Source organism: Bemisia tabaci, chromosome 1, assembly GCF_918797505.1.
Source record: "Bemisia tabaci chromosome 1, PGI_BMITA_v3".
Taxonomy (NCBI): Eukaryota; Metazoa; Arthropoda; class Insecta; order Hemiptera; family Aleyrodidae; genus Bemisia; species Bemisia tabaci.
Genome location: NC_092793.1, coordinates 48,541,448 through 48,566,902, shown reverse-complemented (window position 1 = coordinate 48,566,902; position 25,455 = coordinate 48,541,448). Strand labels below are relative to the sequence as shown.

The 25,455-nt window shown below is 38.5% G+C and overlaps 2 protein-coding genes across 4 annotated transcripts; one reads left to right on the top strand and one right to left on the bottom strand.

Moving 5' to 3' along the window:
* The first annotated feature begins 514 nt into the window (after window positions 1-514).
* LOC109038903 (zinc metalloproteinase nas-13) lies at window positions 515-25,217 on the top strand. 2 transcript variants are annotated; one of them, XM_072302232.1, is made up of 6 exons: window positions 515-864; window positions 9,218-9,385; window positions 21,301-21,600; window positions 23,896-24,029; window positions 24,570-24,685; window positions 24,880-25,217. In XM_072302232.1, exons 2-6 carry the CDS (start codon window positions 9,247-9,249, stop codon window positions 24,944-24,946), a joined length of 756 nt encoding a protein of 251 aa, XP_072158333.1. In that variant the 5' UTR covers window positions 515-864; window positions 9,218-9,246; the 3' UTR covers window positions 24,947-25,217. The 2 variants fall into 2 exon arrangements, with proteins under 2 accessions (XP_072158333.1, XP_072158327.1); XM_072302226.1 differs by lacking the exon at window positions 515-864 and adding an exon at window positions 5,889-6,107.
* Window positions 10,801-18,445, bottom strand: LOC109038902 (uncharacterized). Of its 2 annotated transcripts, XM_019054166.2 has the most exons (8): window positions 18,289-18,445; window positions 16,000-16,092; window positions 15,466-15,585; window positions 14,602-14,718; window positions 13,853-13,972; window positions 12,979-13,098; window positions 11,778-11,897; window positions 10,801-11,224 (listed from the first exon to the last, which is right to left on the bottom strand). In XM_019054166.2, exons 1-8 carry the CDS (start codon window positions 18,316-18,318, stop codon window positions 11,015-11,017), a joined length of 930 nt encoding a protein of 309 aa, XP_018909711.2. In that variant the 5' UTR covers window positions 18,319-18,445; the 3' UTR covers window positions 10,801-11,014. The 2 variants fall into 2 exon arrangements, with proteins under 2 accessions (XP_018909711.2, XP_072158338.1); XM_072302237.1 differs by lacking the exon at window positions 12,979-13,098.
* Window positions 25,218-25,455: the final 238 nt, after the last annotated feature.

The window sequence follows — 25,455 nt, the reverse complement described above, 5'->3', positions numbered from 1 at the left end:
AATTACGCATTCATGCTTGAATTCACACGACTGCGCAGTATTGCCAACTTTTGGAAATTGACAGGATTTTCTAGGAATAACCGTCCAAATTAGGTGATTATCTATTTGTCCAGTTGAAAATCTGATTCTCGCCGAAGAATGGCAGCAGGAAACCCCGCGAGGAGGGAAAACAAAAGAAATGCCAAAATATTGCCCCACGTGGTTCGGATAATGATTTGTTCTTGAGCGAATTTCATCAAGAATCGTTAATTGAGACATCCTGCGGTGAGCTCGCACCGTGACTGGACTAGAAGCGTTGTTGCCAAAACGTCATGAAAAATCAATTATTTAATGAAATTGAATACTTACCACGAAGTAAGGGGAATTTCAAACATCAGGCGTGTTCCTCGAATAGCAGTTAGGGTTGTGCGCCTAATTTGGCATCATTTTTAGAGCGATTCCTATTCTTCAGAGTAAGTACCTCGGTTGAACGATTTCTCGCACAGTGGAATGCAACAGACTTATACGATCTGAAGTGTGATTTTCAGTCTTGATTGTTCAAACTTTTCAAGTACATACTCTCATTAAAAGCAAATATATCGTCATAATTTAACATTCCTTAAAGGGAGTATTAACTGAAACAGGAAATATTGACACTTTTTCTTTAAAATTAACGTATTATCATGCAATTCGTTTTGATGTTCTGTACCATATCCAACTGGATATTTCATTTTCAGTGATTGCACTCTCTACTGGTCCCAGAATTTCCTAAAATGTCTCTGTGGTAGACGAAAGAGAGTGCGGCACTAGTAGTAGAATACATTTATTTTCAGGAAGTGTCGTGGAAAAAAGAGAGGAAATAGTGATCGCATCAACTATATTCAGGTAATTAAATCTCACCAATTATGATTAAATCTCAGTAAAGAAATGGGTACTTAATATAGAAATTCAATGTGATAACAAGTAGACTGCTGTGAATAGAAAAACCAAGTCGCATTTTAAAATTTTAAAAAAGAGGTTTCAAGTTTTATTCAATAAATTTTTTTGTAAAAAATGAAAATGAGGTCTACTCTATAATTGGAATCCTACAAATCTCGTGGGTTTGGTTTTTTTCAGAAGAATAAAATTCATTGATTAGCCGAAAATCACTCCTAACTCATTTTTCTTAAAATCGTTACTTGGTCTCTCACCATTAAATTCAGCTACACTGTTGAAGATTTTCCAGAAAAATAATTGATGTACATAATATGCATCCCAATTATTCAGGGCCGGATTTTTCTACTTGCCGCCCATGGGCCGCCTGTATTTTGCCGCCCCCTTCTCATTCGTTTTGAAACATCAATAAAAACCATCAAGTGAACGTGCCAGCGGGGGAAGGGTGCATGAGACGCGTTTAATCGTGTTGAACACATTTTTTGGGAAAGCCCTGTCAACACTACTAGCAAAAGGTCATGGAACTTTGCGCGAAAGTCAAGTTTCGTAAACCTATCTCTAATGAACAAGGCCTTCCATTCATAAGAAATGAACGAAACAATTATGAAAGAACAAACACAAAATTTGGTTTAATGATTTTAACTTCCGCCACCGCGCCGCGCCGACCGCACCGTGTTTGGTGCAATGCGTGAAGTATTCACGCAGTCTTGTAGGCGCTATGCGTTTCACGCTGACCGCACTGTGTTTGGCGCAATGCGTGAAGTATTCATGCATTCTTGTAGGCGCTATCCGTTTCACGCTGCCACAATAACCGCACTGTGTTTGATGCAATGCGTGAAGTATTCGTGCAGTCTTGTAGGCGCTAATATGTGTTACATGCCGATTGCCGCGCCGAGGGCTTCTCCTTTTCATCTGAAGTCCTCGTCATCATTTATCCCTAAGTCGCGCCGTTCCAGACCAAATTGTGTGTTTGGTTTCTCTCTTAACTTGACTAATTAAAGGTCTGTGCTGTCTCTTGTATCACTGGAAGACGACAAAATTAGAAATTACTATACTCTCAGGAAATGAGAGATTTTATAGCCTTTTCTCGTTTGTAATTTTTTTTTCTAAATCCGATTTTTTTAAACCTACATTTAAAAATCTTGCAAAAGCCGCCCCCTGGACTTGCTGCCATGGGCCGCGGCCCATGTGGCCACCCCTTAATCCAGCCTTGTCCCAATTATTCTACTTTTCTAGTCACTTGCATTTTCTTTCTGCATGGAATGGGACAAACGGCGCGGCGGGCGGTGCAAACTCAAGGAGTAATTGTAGGCACGTTTAACAAGCAATGACAAGCTGTGACAAGACTGCAAACGAGGAAATGGAACACGTATTTCATTAGAAAAACATGTTCTTTTGATATAGTACTTTTGATAATGGAGTAGTTAACCGGAACTGTTTAACAAGCAGAAATGATAGGCGTGTAGGATGGCTTGTGCAAAATTGTCATTAATACTTTGTTATAGCGTTGCCAACATCAAATACGTTTTTTTTTAAAAATTCCCGTTGAATTTTTTTTCCAGCTTCATTACATCTTACATCAGAACTGCTACAATTGAGAACACTCGCCGACATTTACGCAGGTTGATTCATACCGGTAGCTATCTCATAAAATAGCTAAATAATTGATAAACAATGATTGAAAACGACAACGGAGACAGCGATTTAATATTTCACGCACTAATTCACGAATCATAAAGAAACACAGTGCCAAACGGATTCTGCGTCACTTTATACAGTTCCAAACGTATTTGAGCATTAATTATTGATCATTCTTCAATTAGTCGCTTGACTAAGCAGGACGGCGCGATATGGTCCTAGTTAAACGAGTTTCATCGACTATTTGGCCAGAAGTACCTACCTCCGCGCAGTCAGAATCGGTATATTTCACATGATACTTAAGTATCTTGTGTCTCGCGAAAGATTAAATAGGAATAATTTTACCAATGTGAATGAGGAACGGTATATCTGAACTTACGTTTTTTACGCAGTAATGTAACTATATTTTGTCCCATTTCATCACTTATTAATCCGGTATTTCATCATAATATTTCTTTCCCAATATTTTAATTTTGATCATATGAATTTATTTTTTTGTTGATTTAGTGAAAATAGTATAAATATCACATACATTTTAAATAGATGACTGGGAACAACTATTTTGTAGTAGTTACGTTTTACCAGAGTAAATAATTAAGGGAAATTGAAAAATAAAAAATTAAGGGCTCTTAAGTGAAGGATTTGATTTAATTGCTAAATTTGTGATTCCCTGAATTTTTATTTCATATTTTTCCTGTAAAGGTAAGAAAAAAGATGGGCACTTTAAAAACATTTTATACTCCTATATCAGTAAGATAGACTGGCCGAATTAAGTATGGATATTTGATCTGATTTAACTGAGTAAACATACAATAAAACTCTGATCCGAGTCCATCATAATGCAGTTCCCGCCCAATTTAATAGATATAATGTTTACATCAATTTGAATTTTTTTCAATTGCATGGTATTATGTTAAAAACTTTATTCGGGACCTTTTTTTTTAATGCCCACTAAAATTTTCTGCCCAACACCGGCTACATTTTGAGTAAAGTACCCGACTGCTAAAGATCATGAACCAAGGATTTTCCTTTTCCATCATTAAATTTTTCAGTTTAGCCATCGAACCTTGAAGAGTCAAACACACCCGAGCCGCTTGAGAAATCGGAAAAAAACTTCGCGAATAAATGAACTCGACTCATGATTAGCAAGTGGGTCAGTAATAAGTGTCGGGGGCTCAGAGGGAACCAGTGTTGCCGCATCAGCAGGGAATTCCCTGCTCCATGACGCACCCGTAAAACGTTACGCTCTGTCCGTTAATATATTAACTACCAGTGGCGTGGCGTGCTTTGCGATATATCGATTGTTCTGCCATTTAAACCTATGGTAAATAATCGATTATTAAGGTGTTCGCAGCGAACACCTTACTAATCGATTCTTTAGCATGGGTTTAAATGGCAGATCATTCGATATATCGCAAAGCACGCCACGCCACTGTTAACTACAACTCCTTTGGATTGAAGTTCTGAGCTGATTTTTCAGAGACAAGAGACCCTCCACTAGTATCTTGGCCATTGTGGAAGCTTTTACTTTCGGGACTTCAGCATTCTACTGTTGACTCACCTACATGGTTGATGTTCAACAACGTGTTGGCAGTTTCGTTTCGCAAACAAGCCGAAAATGGCCAACGTTTGGGAAACTTGTTTGGCTCATGACGTCACCCGAAGCTCATCATCGACCATGTAGGTAGGTCAACAGCCGAAATTAGGGTGATGACTGTTGCTCCCTAATAACTGTCTATAAGGAATTGTTGAAACCCCGAAAGTAAAAGCTTCCACCTGTCGCTAGAAGGCCAGTGGAGGGTCTCTTGTCTCTGTGATTTTTGGATGAAAAATGCCACTTCGTATCGGTTCGATTTTTCATCATACATTTTCGAAAAATCGGCGTTACGTTATGTTTTTAACGTTACGTAATGCAGTACCAGATGCTTTCGCCTCCCCTGTGATGAATCTGTAAGGCAGGCTCAGATTTAGCCTGAAGCAGGGCGAAATAGCTCGGAGGAGAGGGGGCTATCGCTCCCTAAACCACGGCCCAAAATGTTCCACGGAAGCCCCTTTAGGTCCAATTTGGGGGCCTCTTTCGGCTCTTTTTAAGAAATCTCGCATAATTATCTGAGGCTCTCTCTCCTGACTTCTTTTGAACCTCCTCTTCCCTTATCAGTAGGTACTCCCAATCCTGGTGCTAGCCTCCCGGAAAATATGGAGGCAGCCCACTTTACCACCGTCCCCTTCGCCACACTCGTTCTGACACCCTCTTCAGCCACCCTACCATTCCCTAATGCGTTACATATCGATGATAAAAGTGGGAAACCAAGTATCTCCGTTTGCGACGAAGCAGACTTCCTTTCATACTTCATTTTCTGTTTAGAAAACTGGTCAACGTATTTTCTTGAAAACTTTCTCGATTTTTCCTTCTTGTAAAAATATTATTCTGTCTACATTTCAGATTATGATGTTGGCTTGTTTCTCTTCGAAAAAAACAGTGGCGTAGCCAGACATTCTTTAGGGGGGAGGGGGGTCCATTCAACAACGTGACGGTAAATTCACATTATTTTGTGTGCGTCCCTGATAATATTTTATGTCTACCCTCCAAAAGTAAAAAAAAATGTACAATTTACGAGGCTAAGAGGGTAGGGGGGAGTCTAGACCCCCTGGACCTCCCCCCTTTCCTACGCCATCGGAATAACTGGATATTTCGAAACATTGCAATGGAGTTACGTGATTTTGCACTTTGACCATCGATATTTTACAGGCGGCCCCATAGTACACTGAAAAAAAATTCTCGGCGTTTTTACCAAGGTCCGTTGGTACCTTTACCATCTCACTTTTTTTACCAATTATTGGTAAATTTACCAAGACAGACTGGTAAGCTTACCTGCAAACCGGTATTTTTACTGTTTTTTCAAGGTAAGAATACCACTTTTATTGGTAATCAATTCCCGGTAACTTTTCCATTTCATGTTGGTAATTCTACCACAGTCGATGAAAAATATCGGCGTTTTTACCGAGGTCCAGTAAAATTACCGAGAAAGTTCAATAATTTTACAGAGATTTCTCGGTAAAATTACCAATTCCATACATAATGGTAATTTTACCAAGAAAAAACTGGGATCAAATAGAACCCTGAATTCTAGGTAATTTTACCCTTTTCTTAGTAAATACACCGATATTTTTTTTTCAGTGTATGGTGGATGAGGAACACCGAAATTCTTGGTCCCCGGCGGCAACGCTGGGACCTGATAGGCCCACCGGGGGAGGGGGGCTTAAAACGATGGGGGGAGGGGAGGGGGTCCGATAGGGCGCGGGCGGCGCATGCGAGCAGTGCACCGGCTTGGCGGCGCGGTGTCCTGCAATGCTCTTGTCGTCGGTGGCGCGCGATCTGCTCGTGATAGTGTGTGTCGTGGGCCGTGTCGCGGGCCCGGTGTGTGTGACGGCGGCGGTGACGACGAGCTTCGCGTCCGAAGAGGCCGACTACGACGATGCCGAGGGGTTCGACGACCACACCCCACCCGCCCCCAAGTTCGTTGGCGACTCCCATGCCCTCCTCCAGGCCGAGAAGCGTAAGTCCAACTTCAACCCTCTCGTGACGTCGAAGGGAGCAGTACTGCCGTGCTGAGGAAAAACACCGTGTGAACATTCGAGAGTTGCCAAATTTCCTCGGATGTAATATGTATTTTTGAGGAAAGTTATGCATATTTATTTTTCTTTGAAATTTTCGGATATTTTGGATCGAAATACGAACTCAATTGTCTGACAAATTTGAAGAAAAATGTTCACAATTTTCCCATTAAATTCGTTTTCTGTTGAAGGAAATATGATGACGCCTGAAGGTTCATACGGCGTTCTTCCTTGACACGGCACTGGCAGAGTACCCTTTCTTTCGCAATCCGACTGGTCTAATTCAAACGAAGCGACTTGTTCTACAAAAACAGAAAAATGTGTCTTTTATATAAAAAGAAAATCTTTTATACAGGGTGGGCCAGAAGTTCCAGGACGGTCGGCTAACTTTTGAACGGTTCGAGATAGAAAAATGAAACTTTGGGAATGTTCCTATCTCAAAGGAGACCATCTTTTGGGGGAGTCAAAATTTTGGTCCCCCCTAAGGGAGGGGGCGGGGGGCCCCCCAACTTTTTTTTTTCAAATGGCAACCCCTATCTTGTGATACCTCATTCGAAAGACCATAAAAAACTAAGAATTTTGGTGCAAACCGCAGATCAATATCTTAATTTTTGACCGAGTTATGATACTGTCAAAGGTCAAATTTGACCTATTTTCAAAAAATCACAACTCCGGTTCAAATCATCGTAAAGAAAAAAATAAAACGAGAAAATTTACTAAATTGTGTTCGCTTTTTGTAAAAATTGCAGAAATCACTTCGAACTAATTTTAAGGGGGGGCTCGGACCCCCAAATACGTCAATTCAAAGGTCATTCAATTTTCCAGTGAAATAAGCCAATTTCCCCTAGATTTGCCTCCACATTATCTCAGTAAGGTCAAAATCAGTTCAACATTACGTTGGGCAAGTCCCCAAATTTCAGGAAAAATTAAAAAAAACGCAATTTAAGGTAATTAAATTTGATCGTCTGAATTGGGTTTTTTTTAACTTTCCTGGTTTTTGGAGACTTGCCCAACGTAATGTTAAACTGATTTTGACCTTACTGAGATAATGTGGAGGCAAATCTGGGGGAAATTGGCTTATTTCGTGGGAAAATTGAATGACCTTTGAATTGACGTATTTGGGGGTCCGAGCCCCCCCCCCCTTAAAATTAGTTCGAAGTGATTTCTGCAATTTTTACAAAAAAGCGAACACAATTAGTAAATTTTCCCGTTTTATTTTTTTCTTTGCGATGATTTGAACCGGAGTTGTGATTTTTTGCAAATAGGTCAAATTTGACCTTTGATCTTATCATAACTCGGTCAAAAATTAAGATATTGATCTGCGGTTTGCGCCAAAATTCTTAGTTTTTTATGGTCTTTCGAATGAGGTATCACAAGATAGGGGTTGATATTTGAAAAAAAAAAGTTGGGGGCCCCCCGCCCCCTCCCTTAGGGGGGACCAAAATTTTGACTCCCCCAAAAGATGGTCTCCTTTGAGATAGGAACATTCCCAAAGTTTCATTTTTCTATCTCGAACCGTTAAAAAGTTAGCCGACCGTCCTGGAACTTCTGGCCCAACCTGTATAAAAAGAAAAGACGGTACTGATTAAGGGGGAAGGAAGGGGACTGAGTGCGCCTTCAGTGATCTCACAAGGGGAGAAAGAGTAAAGTTGAGCGTAATCTCACGTAACCTTCTCAATTTGAAAAAATAACATTTTCCAATAAAATAGTTTTCCTCGTTGTTCTTCAGGCTTCCTCCATTATTTCCTAAAACATTATAGGGAAGGAAGTTCAGAGTGCAACTTCAACTTTCCGAAAATTTCCGAGGGTTTTTTGAATGGTTTTTGAAAATTTTACGGAGAGCGGAAATTTCGTTCAATAAAGTTTTCCGCTCAGACGGAACTAAGTCCATTTTCTGAGAGCGTCATTGTTGCACTTACTGATCGCCTCGGCAGTGGAGATTCTCGAACGTTGGCAACACTGTATTTCCTACATTTGAATGTATGTAAAATGCTCGATTCTTGGTGCGGCAGCTTGCCTCACCTAAAATCGATATTTTTAATGGATTTAAACAGGAAAAACAATGTTGCCAACCTGCAAAATCGCCACTGCTTTGTGGTAATGCACAGCAGCATCTTCAACCCTTCATCGTCTGCACCCTGGACCGCCCTTATTATCGTCTCATTTTTTTCATGGAAGGGTATACACAGTAAGAAAAAGTAACCAACATTTTGTGTTAATATGGGAAGTAAAAGACAGTAACCTAAAAGTCCGGTTAATGTTGCTTGGTTAGTTTTTCTTTGGGTGACATAGACCAAATCCTTAGGTTCCTTTTACCAAATCTTTGGCTTGAAAATTTGCAACCTGGGTAAAAATCAGGCAAAACCGCCAGGGTCGAACCTAAATCGCATTGGCGAATGTTCAGTGCGCTATAGTCACTCGCAACTTGCAACTTCTGAGTTATATGGAGAAAAACAAGAGAAAATTAGATCAGCAGGACACTTTTAGGTCCTTTTCCTGATCACCCATGACTCGGTTTCGGTGAATGGACACAAGTCGAGTTTTTATTTATTATTTTTTTGTAGTTTTGACCTGTTACGAGGATATGTGTGCATTTTCTGATTTTATTCTAGGAAAAAAGTACAATACCTCCAAATGTTTGTCTTCACTATAGAGGTTGAACCTCCGTGCCCTGCTTATAAATCGAATAGGAAGGATAGGATAAAACTCGCAAAACTTACAATTAGTTTCAACGTTCTTTTCCCCCTGGACGAATGTCTCCTCTGCCCTCTATTTCTTTGAAAAGGACGTAGGTCAAAAATTTTCTAAAAGGACGCTGAACATTTTCCCAAGGAAAATATCATTTTAGAACTTTCAAACAGACGCTGGCCCATCTTTTTAGTACTCCAGAAAAGGTTAAAGTATCCTGTTCGATGCATAAATCAGTTTTATGCCTTCTCTCTTGTCAAAAACTATCTGGACTCACCACCATTTATATCGATTAATATGGTGGTCCATTTTTGACACAGCTAAAAGTTAAAGTCTTCATTCCGAAATTTTAAATTTCGAACAGAGTCGAAGGTACATTTATGGAAGCCAACCATGGTACAGAATGTGTGGGAGCTGAGCGGCCTCTTCGAAGGTGACATCATGTTGGATACGTTCGCCAGGAATGGACTTCTCAACCCAGATGCTCGATGGCCTTTCGGGGTAGTTCCTTACCATATATCCTCGGATTTTTGTAAGTTTCAACATCATTTTGATCCCGCTTTTAAAATGAAATAGCTTGCTTGATTTACCCGTAGCAGAGGGCAACCCACTTTACTTTGTAGAGCCTGGTTCCATCAAAATGGCAGCCTTATCTATAATACTTTGCTTCAAAAAATGTTAAAATGAATACGGAATTAATCGGCCTATAATTAGGTACACCAGACGTTGCCTAATTTTCTTTAATGTTTTATTTTTCGAACAGAGAACCAAATAAACATACTAAAACTTGAAATGTGAGTATTTTCTTCACAATCGAGGATAAATTCAAAAAGAGTTCGAAAAAGTCCAGTAGTTTGGTTCTCTGTTGAAAAATAATACATGAGAAAACTTCAGGCAACGTTAAATACAGTCAGTGGCGACTTTGCAAGCTGGCAACACTATTTTTCCTCCATTTAACTTCATTAACTATAATTGATTTCAGGTGAGGCACAAGAATCGATTGTTTCACATACATGTAAACGGAGGAAAACAGTGGGTTAGTTAGGCTAATCTGATTAAATTATTCCAGTTATATCGAACCGTGGAATCTTTGCACGTTTCTATACCTGCATCGAAAAATAATATCAACACTAAGAACGGCGCGTTTATTCGGTTTTGAAGACAGCAATATTTAGTATCGTAACTTTCCCTTAAATATTTTTTTACGTTAACGAGAGTTTTATTGAAATAGACATACCGATTTGTACATTTTACCGAAACTGTAGGTATTGCATGTGGCCGTAGTTTGAGTGGAATTCAACGTAGTGTAAATATCATGAATACGTATTCTCGTATGGAAATCAAGGAAATGTGTGGCTTAAACCTTTTTTTTCAATTGGCTACGAATTTTATTCATTGTTGAAGTTTCTTATACGTGATTCCAAATTTCTTAAAATGATGAAGATCTATCTATTGGTGAGAGCGCCGAAAATGACAATGTTCTTTAGTCGGTCCATTTTAGCATTCATCCGAGGAAAAAATTCAAGCTTATCCACGTTGTTCCTCATTGACCTCTGTGAAACATGTAGGTACACTTTCAAATGTCAACAAGAGTATGCCATTCTTTCCCGCAAAAAAAAAGCGTGGAAAACTTTAAACTTCTTCACAGGAGCCCCTCCCCCCGTCTTGTAGTAGAATTCAACCTTTTGTAATTTATATAAGTTACGCAATCTTTCTTACTCCCGATTCACTGAGTGCTTAGTATAAAAGTGAAATCAGCATGGACAGGATAACATTATGGGTCCTTCAGTTTTCTTCATTTAATTTACTTTGTGTGGTTTGGTGAAATTCCACACCAACACCCTGGTTTACTTAACGCTATAGTAAATCAAGCAACGAACTAACTATAACCTAAGCGTGTTCAATTTGAGGTAATATCATATGTTCAAAATAAAATTTTAAGGCATATTCTTTTCCTCAAAGTATAATTTTATTCATGTATTTATTTTTTCCAAATTTCGAATAAAAGAAGATCATAGCGTTGAATCTTACCTCAAGTCCCACTAAAAATGACAAAAGAAGTGAACTTTTGCCCCAAACTTTTTTTCATTTGCATCTCAATAACATTTAGACTTTAAGTTATCACGATGAAGTTATTGTAGTGCACTTGTATTACTATGGCTTATACTCTCGTGCCAGAGCCCTGACCGTTTCTCAACAGCCCATTGAAGCTCTGTAGGTTTCCTCCTAGGGGTCCAAAGGACTGAGATTGACCTCCTTGTTTGTTCGGTTTCCTAGCTTGGTTTCCGTTGTTCAGACCCCTGGTGAGCAGTCCTTGGACATCGACGGTTCCATTAGGCAGAATATCAGTCGGAACGTTGGCCAAAGCTTCCTATGAGAGACCAAAGATTCAAAAATTCATGATATGTCTTTCTTTGGTATTTCATAAGACTTCACAAAGAAATTTAGGATTATGTTTTGAGCAATGAACAGTTTTCGAAAGCTTCACTGTAGTAGAGCTAAATTCATATATATAAACAGATTAGAGTATACCACCATTCTTCTGGTTCAAATTGCAAGTCAAAAACTTGATCAGAATTAGATAAAGCATGGTTCAAAATTGTTGAAATTATATTTGTCTTACATTACTTAATTGCAAGTTCCGTACTTGATTTGTGCAATTTTTCATGAGTTCAGTCTTAATGGTCCAAGACCGAAGGTAGTAAAGTGAGTTCTCATTTTTCAAGTATGCGTTTCATTTAAATAATCATTTACAGCTGAAAATCTATTGTTTCAAACATTACAAATAATTATGATGATATCGATAAAAGAGGAAAAATTTTCACTTTTTACCTCAGCAGTTGTTTCTTTTTTCTCAGTCCCTTTATCTACCATGCCCTTGAAATATTCGACTTGTTTTCTCCTAAAGTATCCTAAGGACTTACCTGCGGTAAATTGGTTAAGTCACCATTCAATATGTTAAGGCCAGGAAGAGCTCTTGTGGCCAGTCCCTGTACCATGTTTAGAACGTTTGATGCGTCTGCTGGAGCATTATTCATTACTTCCTACAAAAGGGAATAATTTTGCTCAAAATAATTGACTGTTATTGATATACCTACATTTTTGTTTCCCATATTTGTAAGGTTAAAATATATAGAAAAAATTTGAGAAAGTAGGTGGAAGAGGGCGCTCAGTCGGAAAATTGCCTCATGAAAAACAGCCCCTAAAGTTTTGGTTTCGTTTTTAAAGCATGTGAATCAGAAATATAATTTAATCATCAAAAAATACTATCGCCTTTGTCAGAAAGGTCAAGCTTCTTCACTTAGAATTATCAAATTGAGGGTTAAGCATGTTTGAGGAATGAGTGAAATTCGGAAGCTGAAATACGAGCCTTCTTACATATGAATACGTACTGAGCTAGAGAATCCTCTCTTAAGAACGTTATTTCAAGGAAAATCCTCGCATTAAACTTTGAAATCATACTTCACTGAAAGGCTGTTACAACGGTTTCGGCTTAGTTCTTAATCGAGCAGTGTTCTTTCCCCGACCTTTATTGTTCAAAGTGTTAAGAACGCTCAACAGCTGAGCCAAAGCCCTGGGATTGGGTTTGCCATAACCCCATACCGCTCGCACTCCGTGCGAGTAGATTATATTTTCTTTGAAAGTGGGGAGTTTGAATTTACGCATTGAAAAAGCTTGATATCTTGGTTAGGAGCTAAGTTACTTCCGAGAATTTTCGTCGAACAAAAATATTGTTCCATATGATATTTCAATGAGATAACATGTGCATCATAATAGTTGAATTCGAATATTGTCAAGTAGTCCAATTCATAAGCGGCTCTCGACACTTCGAACGAGGGGAGGGTGGGCTCCGGGCGCTCCCCCCAGAAAATTTTTCGAAATTTTAAAGAATTTTATATGCAGTTGGAGTAAATTTCGTCATGAATAATTGCCAAAAAGAAGCGTCCTCTCTTCTCCTTTCCACCATTCTCTTTTTTTTCTTTCTCCCTTTTTTCTGCCTCTTTTCTTTCAGATGCAAGGAGAGGGGGGCGTAGGGGCGTGCGCCCCCCCTGAATTTGTTTATAGTGCACTGCAATTTTGCAATATAGTAGTTTATGTTTTCACTAAAAATCTAAAACAACTCACCTGGGGTAGATTAGATGAAGCACCATTCAAAATGTCAAGGCCGGGAAGAGCTCTTGTTGCCAGTCCCTGAGCAATATTTAGGACACCAGAGACGTCAACTGGAGAGTTACCCACAACCTCCTGAAAAAGACAGAACGATTATGAAAATTATAAATTAGCCAGCGGCTTATTTGTACAGTTTTCCTATATAATTTTTTTTCGGTCCCTTGACACTTCCATAAGAGTCAATGTAAAAAAAAATACGGATAAGACGAAATTTCGAAATTTTGACCCGTAACCAAAGCCGGTTAAGACGAAGAAAAATTTCCGATTTTTTCCCCTGAAATTGGGTAAAAATGACCAAAAAAAGCCAATTCCTAGGGAAAATAGACTTAGTTTTACGCACCTTGACATAAAAAGAGTAGGTTGAGAGTGGATCGTGGGTATCCTCTGTTTTGCTGGATGACTGAGATGCAATCGACAGTTGGCGATAAACCGATTTGCGTATTTTAAAAAAAATTCAAAATTTGGATTTCGTATTGTATAAAATTTAAAAATTTAAAACTGATGGATAATAATCTTTCAAACAGTCATTCACTTAAAATAATCTTTTTTAAATTTTAGTTTGTGTGGATTTTGGAAGCTGTCTGGATATTAAAACTGCTTCCAAATTTTGGATTGGAAAAATGATTTCGGGATGACTGAGAGCAGCGCAGATACCAGCGCAACTTTCAAGTGCAGTTGCCGCTTATGCCGAAAAATTTCGTCTTAAGCGGAGAACGGTTAAGACAAAAAGCCGCTTATGACGAAATTTTTTTCGGTTCCTTCATTTTTCGTCTTAACGAGTTTTTACTGTAGTAGTTTATGTTTTCACTAAAAATCTAAAACAACTCACCTGGGGTAGATTAGATGAAGCACCATTCAAAATGTCAAGGCCGGGAAGAGCTCTTGTTGCCAGTCCCTGAGCAACATTTAGGGCACCAGAGACGTCAACTGGAGAGTTGCCAACAACCTCCTGAAAAAGACAGAACGATTATGAAAATTATAAATTAGCCAGCGGCTTATTTGTACAGTTTTCCTACATAAAAAGTAAATGTAGAGATTACAATCACAAATAAATTATTCTCTGAAGCCTCTTAATCCTTTTTTTAATATGAAAATTAAGTCAAATTCAATTAATTAAAATTCCAGATCTATTCAAGTTTCTCTTTTTCCGAGACTTTCTCCAATCATACCCTGGAATCGCACTCGATTGGGATACATAACATGGATCACCATTCAAGATATCAAGGCCGGGAGAAGCTCTACCGTCCAGTCCCTGATCGCTTATTTGGGGCATCAGAGACGCCAACTAGAGTGAGACTCACAAACTATTTGATATAGAATAATTATTACAATTATGGGGCAGTCTAGGGTCAACTTTAAATTTTGCCTGTATGTAAGGAGAAAGCTAAACAAAGTCAAAAATAACTTCAAGGTGCAGGTTTGATGAAGTAATCGTATACGTCAATTTTCTGAATCATGCAATCGCTGCTGTTTAAATAAGAACGGTGTTTCATTATGTTAAATTAAGATAAATGAGAAAACATCACATGTATTTAAACTTTTCTTTCTTCGTGACTTTTTCAAATTTAAATCACTTACTTGGGCTACATTCGTCGGGTCACCATTCAAGATGTCAAGGCCAAGAGCTCTAGTGGCCAGTCCCTGAACGACATTTAAGGCATCTGAGACGTCAACTGGAACGTTACCCGTAACTCCCTGAAAAGAAACAGAATTATATTCAAATCATAGATTTAAATCAAAGACTACAATTTTAAAATTTTATACATCCCATATATTAGTTGAAAATGATAGTAATATAAAAATTAAACTTTAAAGCATATCAACGAGGAAATTAGAAAGACCCCCAAGGACCAACTATGAATTTCAGCATTCCGAGTTTTGTTTCTTTTTCAAATTTTAATGAAAAAATTCGATTTGGGCAACGAAAATTGCTGGAAAAAACTCCTTACCAAGATATTGACTTTTTTGTAGTACTGGTTACAAACAATTTGAATCTCTTTCTTACAAGGAAAACTAGAGTCCACGTGAATCTAATAGCAAAGTACAACACGATTTCGGCAGTCATCTTAAGCAGCATTCCGTCTACTCCCTACTATTATTAGTGCTGTACAGTAGAGCCAAAGCGCGAGATTTACGCCGTGATATTTTCACAGCACTAAGTCTCTTATGGTAACGATTTGTGATTGATTTAATGCGAGCAGACTATGATTTTTTCCATGAATGGGAAATTTAAATTTATGCATCAATAGACTTTCATATCTTGGATTGGATAACTTACGTTGCACATATTTTTGATGAGACAACATACATTACATTGCTTAAATTTGCACCCTGTCTGAAGGTTCATCCGATTAAGTTAAAAAAAAAAAAAAAAAATTAAAATTCGTATGAATTTCCTTTCTTTGTAACTTTTTTCCCTCATATAAGTCTGTAATAACTTACTTGGGGTACATTAGATGTAGCACCATTCAAGATGTCAAGGCCGGGAAGAGCTCTGGTGGCCAGTCCTTGAGCGATATTTAGGGCAGCCGAGACATCAACTGGAGAGTTCCCCGTAACTTGCTGAAAGTAAATGAATAATTGACGCATTAAATGCAGTAAGATTTCTCATGCTAAAACTAATTTTTTTAGGTAAAACTATATTATTTAAAGAGGTATCAGTATTATGCGACCAATTTTGTATGCAATCGTGACACGTAACTTTGAGAAGAGAGAAATGTTTGATCTCTTATATTTGCGAATTATGTCCCAATTATTAACATCATAGAGTAGTAGACATCTTGGTGTGCATTTATTCTCCATATAAATTAAAATTTGAGTTACGTTAAAAAATCAGCCATAAGGCCCTCTCACGTATCTGTTAGTGTAAAAATTAAGACCAATTAAATTTTTTAAAAAAATGTATTAATTAAAATGTATCAAAAGTCCTCTTTTGTTACCGCATTCAAATAATAACATTACAATACTAATACTTACGTGGGCTAAATTAGATGGATCACCACTCAAACCGCCTGAACCTAAAAGCCCATCAAGTAATGGAGCAGCAAAGCCCCCCAAAACGATGGACATCTGGAAAAAAGGGAAGGAAAAATGAAATACATATTTTTATATTGCTGGCATTATTTTCCGAATGACATGTATGCCTCTCAACAGAATAAAATTATCTCCTTGCAAACTAACTGCATCGTCATTTTTAGGAGCTTTTTCCATGATGTTTATCGCTGTCAAGAGACCAATGGAACCATTTTCTAATCTAGGATTCCTGCAATGACATTCCTCTTTGGTGAAAAGAACCATATATTGTTCACCGCGAGAAATTTTTTCAACAGTTTTCCTCGCAGGTGATTTTAACGCGTGGCTCCATACACTACTTGATTGATGAAGCCAGGTAGTGAGCTGTTCGTAGCTCTCAATAGATTTCTAAATTCAGCAACTTTCTAAACTTCCGCAGTTTTATATCTCCCTCTGGTATCCAATTCAACCACTTTTCAAAGTACTTCAAAACGGAAATGATGTGAGTAAACTAAAATGTGCTAGCATCTATATCTTTTCTTCTTATTTATAAGGAGGAAAAATATTGCGTTGCTTTGGATCTCCTGAAAATTCCAGCAATGTCCAATAACCTTGCTGACATTCATGAACACAGTCACTCAAATAAAATTTAACGGTGACATTGTGCTTTAAAAGGAATGAAAGAGATGGCGGCGTTTTATTTAAGTAAAGCAACAGACAAAGATGTCCATCGTGTAGCCAATGTGCGAGCGACTCGATGCGATGCTCGGTGTTAATAACTCCTGAATACAACTATTCGTGTCCCGAAACTGTGCGGGTTGCGCTGTGAGTAAATGAAGGCGTTTGGCGTTCCTTGCCCTGGAATGCATGCCGCGCCGCATTGTGTTGTTGCTAGTTATTGGCAAAATAACGTATAAGAATGAAGCAAGAGGTGCTTTCGTGGTTATTTTTTCTTGGCGTTCTTGGCAGGTGCAAGGTACATGGATGTGTGATGAACCATGATAATACTGAAAATAATCATATCTGAGAACACAATAGTTAAAACAACTTTGATTCTGGAAAATTATTTAAATCTCAAAATAAAACGAAGGATGGCCCATAATAGCAGTGACGATATGATTTTCATGCTCAATACATATCAACCTATATTTTGACAGTGACGTCAAATAAACTGGTTTAAAACCCCTCTTATTAACTGCTGTCTTACAATTAGTTCTTCTCTTCATATAATTTTTATTATCATATTGTTTTGTCAATATCGACAATTAAATGCATCTCCTCTCTCCTTCTACGGAAATATATTACATGTGCTAAAGTAAAGTAAGGTATCATCAATGAGAAAGTAAATTAAAGGGTTTTTTTTTATTTTATTTCAAGAAGCATGTTTAAAAATGAAAAACGTCACGGTGCCTCGCAAAGATGAAAATTTAACTTAGACACCGAGGAAAATAAAGTACGCTATATATTGATATGATCTTTGTCCGTGCTTTCATGAGGAATATTTTCCTCTCAGTGATATGATAAAAATTTAGGGAAAAACCATAGACTCGTTTTATTTGAAAATATTAACATCTCAGTTATTTAAAAGAAAAAATGCGCCCTCTTCTTAATTATTTTCCACAAATCGATGGTGAAACTCCAAAATCACGTATTTTAGTTCGCAACTTTGCAGACTTCCTGCTCAAAATGTATTTTTTAAATGGAAAACTACTCAACGGAAATTATTACAAACCGCGGTGATTTTTCTTCACTGTGTAAAAAAGTCAAATTCTGCAAAAACTTGAAGGAATGATGTTGATTTGTTCTCGTTTAAAAAAAAATAAAAGGTACGAAAGTCTTAAAACATCACAAACAAGATGCGTGGTTAGGGAGTTTTCTCGTTTAAGGAAGTCAGTCTCGAGGCTTGAAATATGAATTCGATTTTTAATACGAGCACAAATTCAATGTACTGTTTTTGTATCAAATCGGTCCTCATTTATTTCATTTTCATTGAGAGGAGACAATTAATTATGAAAGATAGGCATGACCGAGTAAAAACTCTTGCAGTACTCTTTTTCCTAAACCGTCAAAAATTCTAAAAAGGTTAAATTTTGTTCTCTTTTTACGCATTTTTTCCATGAAAGGTTTATAGACTAATGCAAATCTCAAAATTATTATGTGAACTTTTTTTTCATTCCTTGATGATGAATGACTAGCATTTCTAAGAGCAAATGATCCTATTTTGCTAAAGTGTATAAAATAAGACCAACATACCAAGTAAAAGGAGAACGTCTTGAAATACATTTTGCGAGAGTTTTGCAGCAACCGTCGTAGCACCCTAATGACTCGTATGATACAGAGATTCTAAAAAAAACCGTTGTAAGTCCATAAGCAGCGCAAGCCCTTATATACCAAGGAAAACTATGCAAGCAAGTGTGACACACAAATAATAAAAAAAAAATTGATTAGCAAGTGCATAGGGCACGCGAAAACGTGCATGAAATGATGCACTGCACGCATCCTTCGTGAGCGAAATTTTTCCCTTCCCTCTCTTACCTGAATTGCTTCAGTGCAGTTGCAAAAAGTGCTCCTGCAGACCTCAATTGTTCTGGTTCAACATTAACGAATAATGACGCAAATTAACGCTATAATTTCACACCATGTCTCCGAGACAATTTTCAAAAAAAATTCTCTGCGGGTTGACAGGTTGGCACGCGGCATGTGGGAATGAAACGCAACGAGAAAAGCGCGTCGATAGTCTCTGAATTTAAGAGTCATTCCTAATTATTATTAGCTAAGGATTAAGGGAAATTAGCAAAATTCTGTTACGAATCTTCATTTTCCAATATCAAACTAAGATGGTCAAGAATGTTCAAAAATAAACGTCATTCCACAAAAATAAGTAAGTTTACGCAGAAACGAAGTCAAACACGTGTTTTACAAACGAAACGTCGTAACAATTGTAATGATAAATCCTTCTGATTAATATGAATTCATAGGTTGGCAGCCCTTTTTTGCCCTAAAAGCTCTTTGACTTGACCTCCAAATTACAGACGCGTGCCCTCCCAGAATAAGTACTCTACGGTGAAAAGAATGGTTATGGTGTGAGAGTCCATTCTACTTGGGAAACCTGAGACATGGACAGCTCGCGTACATCCGGTCGTGCGTTTTACGCGATATTTTTTCTGACTTTAAAACGACTTTATGCTAAGACGATGTAAATCTCGTGATTTTGATGATTCCTAAGTGTGAAAAAACGGACACCCAGTCGTGCAATTCACGCGGCATTTTTTGTGACTTTAAAACGACTCCATGCTAAGACGAAGGTAAATCACGTGATTTTGGAGATTCCTAGGGCTGCAAAAACCGCTATCTGGTCGTGCGTTTAATGCAATATTGCTTGTGACTTTAAAACGATTCCATGCTAAGACGATGTAAACCACGTGATTTTGATGTTTCCTAAGTGTGCAAAAACAGACGTCTGGTCGTGCGATTTACGTGATATTTTTTGTGACTTTAAAACATTTCCATGCCAGGACGAAGGAAATGACTTGATTTTTGAGATTCTCAGGGGTGCAAAAAACCAGACTTCTTGTGGTGCGTTTGACGCGAAATTTTGTGTGCCTTTAAAATTACTCCATGCTAAGACGATGTAAATCACGTGATCTTGGAGACTCCTAGGGGTGCAAAAACCGCTATCTGGTCGTGCGTTGAAAACCATATTGCCTGCGACTTTAAAACGACTCCATGCTAAGACGAAGTAAATTACGAAATCTTCATGATTCCTAGGGGTGCAAAAACCGGTATCTGGTCGTGCGTTTAGTGGGATTTTGTCTGTGACTTTAAAATGATTCCATGCTAGGAGGATGTTTTATAGTGATTTTGGAGATTCATAGGGGTCCAAAATCGACTATTCGGGCGTGCGTTTTATCCGATATTTTTTATGACTTTAAAACGACTCCATGCTAGGAGGATGTATTTATTGCTATCTAGCTTTCACGACTAGAGCAGATATGTGCCGTGAACATAAATTGGATTGAAAAGCAGGTGTATTAAATTACTGTTTATACGGTATGGACGTTGGGTCCATCTCCAGCACCCATACTCTTCGTATGTAATATTTTTCCATATTAAAATGGACTCTATCTATTAATAGGTCGACGTGACAGGGCCGGATTAAGATGGTGGCCACATGGGCCGCGGGCTACGGCGGCAAAATGTAGGGGGCGGCAAATTTTGCGATCTTTTTAATGTAGCTATCAAAAAAAAGAGGGAAAAATCGGATCCAGAAAATAAATTACAAACGAGAAAAGGCGATCAAATCTCTCATTTCCTGAGAGTAAAAGTATAGTAATTTCTAATTTTGTCGTCTTTCGGTGATACAAGAGACAACACCTTTAATTAGTCGAGTTAGAGAGAAACAACACGCAATTTGACCTTGAGCGGAGCGGCGCAGAAGGCAATGATGACGAGGACTGAGATGAAAAGGAGAAGCCCTCGGCGCGGCGGCGCGGTGGTCGGCATGAAACGCATAGCGCCTACAAGACTGGATGAATACTTCACGCATTGCGTCAAACATTGCGGTCAGCAGCGTTCGGCGAGAAACGCATAGCGCCTACAAGACTGCATGAATACTTCACGCATTGCGTCAAACATTGCGGTCAGCAGCGTTCGGCGAGAAACGCATAGCGCCTACAAGACTGCATGAATACTTCACGCATTGCGCCAAACACAGTGCGGTCGGCGCAGCGACGGAAGTTAAAATTCTTAAACCACATTTATGTTTGTTCTTTCATAATTTTTCGTTCGTTTGTTATAAATAGAAGGCCTTGTCCAAACAGGGAAGGGTTTACGGAACTTAACTTTCGCGTAAAGTTCCGTGAACTTTTGTTACTGTTGACGGGGCTTTCACAAAAAAATGTGCCAAACACGAGTAAACGCGTCTCATACACCCCTCTCCCACCGGCACGTTCACTTAACGAATGAGAAGGGGGCGGAAAAATACAGGCGGCCCATGGGCGGCAAGTAGGTAAATCCGGCCCTGCGACGTGAAATTGTTTATAGTTTGTATGAGGCTCCGACCACATACTTTATGAAGCGTCAGTGTAAACATTTTTTGTATTGTAGATAATGTTTGTCACCTCGTTTGCGCTTTTGGGTGATTATTTGAGTTTAAAATTTGGGCTAATAGTTTGTGCATTTTTGCGCTAATTGCTTTTCGTTTCTGCACATTCGGGACTTGAAGCTTTTAGATAGTATCCGTTGACGACTTTGTCTATGTCTCAGCGGACTACGAGAAGGCGGTGATCATGTCGGCAGTGTCGGAGTACCACGAGAAGACGTGCGTGCGTTTCCGGGCGTACCGGAAGTGCGACCACGACTGGGTGGACATCCGCGGCGACCGGCCGGGGTGCTGGTCCTACGTGGGGCGGCGCGGGGGCGGGCAGGTCCTCAACTTGGCCCCCGGCTGCATCCACCATGGCGTCATCGTCCACGAGCTCATGCACGCCCTCGGCTTCTTCCACCAACAGAGCGCTGTCGAGAGGGACGACTACGTCCAGATAATATGGGACAACATACGTAAAGGTGAGGAACCATAATTGGATCACATTTTGCAAAAAGAAACCACTACCATTGCAATGGTGCTAAGATTGTGCAACTTCATCTTTGCAATAAAATTGCGGAAATCGTGAAAAACTATGAAATTTAGATGGTAATTTTTGTCTTAAATTTACAGTTTTTAGCGAGTAAAATAGAAACTATTAATGGATAATCGGGGTTTTCCTCCAAGACAAAAGAAGTTGCACAATCTTAGCAACATTGCAATGCTAGTGGTTCCTTTTTGCAAAATGCAATCCAATTGACTCTCAGACAAGGTGAACATTTTAGCATCATAATATGTGATGGGATATGTGAAAAAGGACCTCATCTCCCAAAAATGGGCCACTGAAACCATCACTCACAAAAAAAACTTCGGCTCCAGGAGCCGTAATTACGGGCTATATAGCACTACCGTGCGCTACGGGTGAGGAGGCCGTAAGTCCCGCATTCAGGAGCCAGAGCATCGGCCTCTGAGCCGGGAGCTCGTTTTGCTACGGGTTCAGAGGCAGTTGCTCCGGCTCCTGAATGGGGGAATTACCGTCTCCTCACCCGCAACGCACGGTACATAGCCCGTAATTACGGCTCCTGGAGCCGGAATTTTTTTTTCAGCGATGAACGAATTCTGAGTTGTGAATAGATTTTTCTGAAAGTAAAGGATGCGTAGAACACGATGTGCATTTTTAAAACGCGAATAAGTAACTCAGAAATCGAGAAATACGCAGTTCAAGAAGCGCTATTTTTCCGGAATTTTAAAACGCCCCGGTTTCGCGCCAAATCGGCACCGATTAGAGTCCCTTTATACTGAGAGTAAAAACAATGCGATTTCATTTCTGAATTGGTTCCCGTATTTTAGGCCATCGCAGTCTCGCAAACGGGAATAAATATTACATTTTCACCGACTATATTAAGTAGATTATAAACTAGAATGGACCCGGGAATTGGGGTTACGGCAAGGAACAAATGGAATTAATGGGCAGAGGATCGAATCAGAGAGACAAAATAAATAATACACGGTTGAAATCATTGAAGAATTCAACAAATTAAGGATAAAATTCTTGTCGCTCTCAGTTATTCGTTTGAATTGGGCATTGGACAGAAATGAGGGAAAATCGGCAAATCTCACCTCTTTTTCAAATCACGTTCTTTTTAGCGTGCGATCGAGGCATGTTCGAGACAAATTTTGCAAAACAACGGCACAGCTTCGTTACCTAATTTTCTTTTGAAGTCGTCTCAGCATTTATGGAAAAAGAAGTGGAAAGAATGGTTGCTTTGAGCTCTGAGATTTCGATGTAAAAATGCTGGGATGACACATAAGTGCGCCCTTCTCCGTGGAGGAAACAAAAGAGAGTTCTGACGCAACCTTGTATAGCTGCCTTTTTGTTAAGTCCAGATTCTTGCCATGCACCTTTGAGGTTTAAATATAGACTCTACATCTTTTATATTGAAATCTTTTACAAGAATCTTAAAATGTAGTCTATAAAATTGTCGGGAGAGAATAAAAAATCCGAATATTTTGCGTTTACGGAGGAGAAACTTAAAGGTTTCTCGAAAATGAGAAAATCGCATCGTTAAATTTGTATCTCCTACAGATACTGACAAGAAAATAATACTAAAAATGTGGCCCGAACTGTGAGTAACAAGGTGGTAGAATATTCCTGGATCCTCATATTCCGAGGGGAAATCAATGCCAAAAAATTTTATTGGGTCGAAAAATTTGAACTCGAGTAAATACCAGTGCAAGACTGAGGACTGCATCTGCCTGAGGTGTGCACTTTCCCTCCTCAGTCTTGCTATGATACTCGCCAGAGTTCAAATTTTTAAGTTAGTGCCAATTTTTTGGCATTAATTTTTATGCAGAGCGGTTAGGACCCTTAACTATTCTACCACCTTGTTACCTATAGGAACTCTATCACGCGCAAGGGCTCTGACTTGAGTCAATTGTTCACCCCTTTAAGAAAATCCACTGATGAATGTATGTACCAGCATGTTGGGGTTTTATTTTGCAGAAATTTGATCCCAACAGCCTAGTGCGTAGTACAGCTCTCTTAAGATTCTACATATTTTACAACAAATGATAAACGATTTATTCTGAATCGTTTCTGAGGAATGAATAAAAAATTTAAGATACCTACTAATGTTAAAATACTAGTAATACCGCGATGTACTTGATATTTACAGTATATGATTTTTTCAATGGAATATCAATTTTTCGCTTTTTGTTTTCTTAATTTTTGAAGATGGAGCTCAATGTTAATTAAATTGATTTTTTGTTTTGAACAGGTACTGAAAATAACTTCAAGAAACGTTCGATAACTGATACAATCGATTATGGCATCAAGTATGATTATGGCAGTATCATGCATTACAGTCGTAAAGCTTTCAGCAAAAACGGCAATGACACCATTGTGCCAAAGGTGATTAATATATTCACTTTTTCTTTTTTATCAGACCATGCTAATTCCTCCACCTGATTGTTCGGAGTGGGGGGAGGAAGAGAGCTTCTAAGTTTCTCATCAGAAAATATTTTATGATCATCATATGCTTCCATCTATTAAAATTCGTAGGTGCTCAATTTTCCATGTATGGAAATTATCAAAATTACCTTTTGTGGCTTTGTGGCCTTATTATATTCAAAGTGATCTTCTTTTTTCGTGGATTTTAATAGCACCTCTCTGAATTCCACTCTCACATAAATCTGCACCGAAGAAAAATATAATGATGGATACTACATTGTGTGGTTTTACATGATCTACATGATGTAAAGTAGCCGATCAGCCAGCAGTAGCGAAGTAGTTTAGTAGGAACTTCAATTATTTTTTATCCTCATGTTTTGGAGTTCAACTTAAGCCTTCCTTCATCAAAATATATGGCGCTTTGGCCCTCCCAGAGATAATGCTATTAAAACTACAAATAGGACCTTTAAGCAGTAACCCTTTTTTGGTGATTTATTTCAGGACCCTGAAGCAAACATTGGTCAGCGAGGGGGAATGAGTGATAAAGACGTCGCCAAAGTGCGGAACATGTACTTGTGTCATGAAGACGAGCAGTTGACTGAGGAGAAACAGGAAAAGTAAGTGAAAATCTCCTATCTTTTTTCTTCATCAGCCTTTTAGTCAATACAATTAGGATTGATATGGTAGAGAATGATGATATAGAGGTGGCACCTTCAAAAAATTAGAAATCATGATATCTCAATGAAACCGGCACTTTATGCAAAAAATACAGATTCTTCATTAAATTTCGTAATTTTTTTTCTGATTTCAGATGCGTAACAAACATGTTTGATCAGTTCGTCTCGATTCTAACAGATCTCTACCAGGATAACACTTAGCGGAAGCTTTTACTAAAGATCAATATTTATGACTTACTAGCAAAGTCTGTGCGCAAGAAAATTTTATACTGTTTCTGCCAGACCTTTGTTCAAGGAGAGCAGGACATACACCGTCAGCGATGATGCTCAGCCCAAAGTCTGAGGGTTTCATGCACTGATTTTGATTCAAAGTATGAAGAATGAAGAAGGATCATATAATGAAGATTTGATATTCTTAGTTTTGTATTTTACAGATTTGCAATTTGAAAAGAAATAAATAATTTTCTTGTCATTCAGCCGCCAAAAATTTGCAATTATTTTACCGATATTTGAAAATGTTTACATCAATTCTGTACGTAAATTATATCAAGCTAATAAACCAAGAGGAATGAAGTCACATCAAAGACCGACGCGAGTAAGAGAGGTTTGAAGTTTTATTCCTTCAAAAAACTAAATTTTAGAGATGAAGTTTAATGCCTATCTTCACATTCTCGCCCACCCTTCTTTGAGTTTTCCAAACGAAAAAGTGG

Coding starts and splice junctions, on each gene's coding strand:
- LOC109038902 (XM_019054166.2), bottom strand. CDS start 18,318: ATGTATTTCAAGACGTTCTCCTTTTACTTG. Junction 15,586..15,999: donor ATCCATCTAATTTAGCCCAC/GTAAGTATTAGT, acceptor ATTTACTTTCAG/CAAGTTACGGGGAACTCTCC. Junction 13,099..13,852: donor CTTCATCTAATCTACCCCAG/GTGAGTTGTTTT, acceptor TGTCTTTTTCAG/GAGGTTGTGGGTAACTCTCC.
- LOC109038903 (XM_072302226.1), top strand. CDS start 5,900: ATGCTCTTGTCGTCGGTGGCGCGCGATCTGCTCGTGATAGTGTGTGTC. Junction 6,108..9,217: donor CCTCCTCCAGGCCGAGAAGC/GTAAGTCCAACT, acceptor AATTTCGAACAG/AGTCGAAGGTACATTTATGG. Junction 24,686..24,879: donor ACTGAGGAGAAACAGGAAAA/GTAAGTGAAAAT, acceptor TTCTGATTTCAG/ATGCGTAACAAACATGTTTG.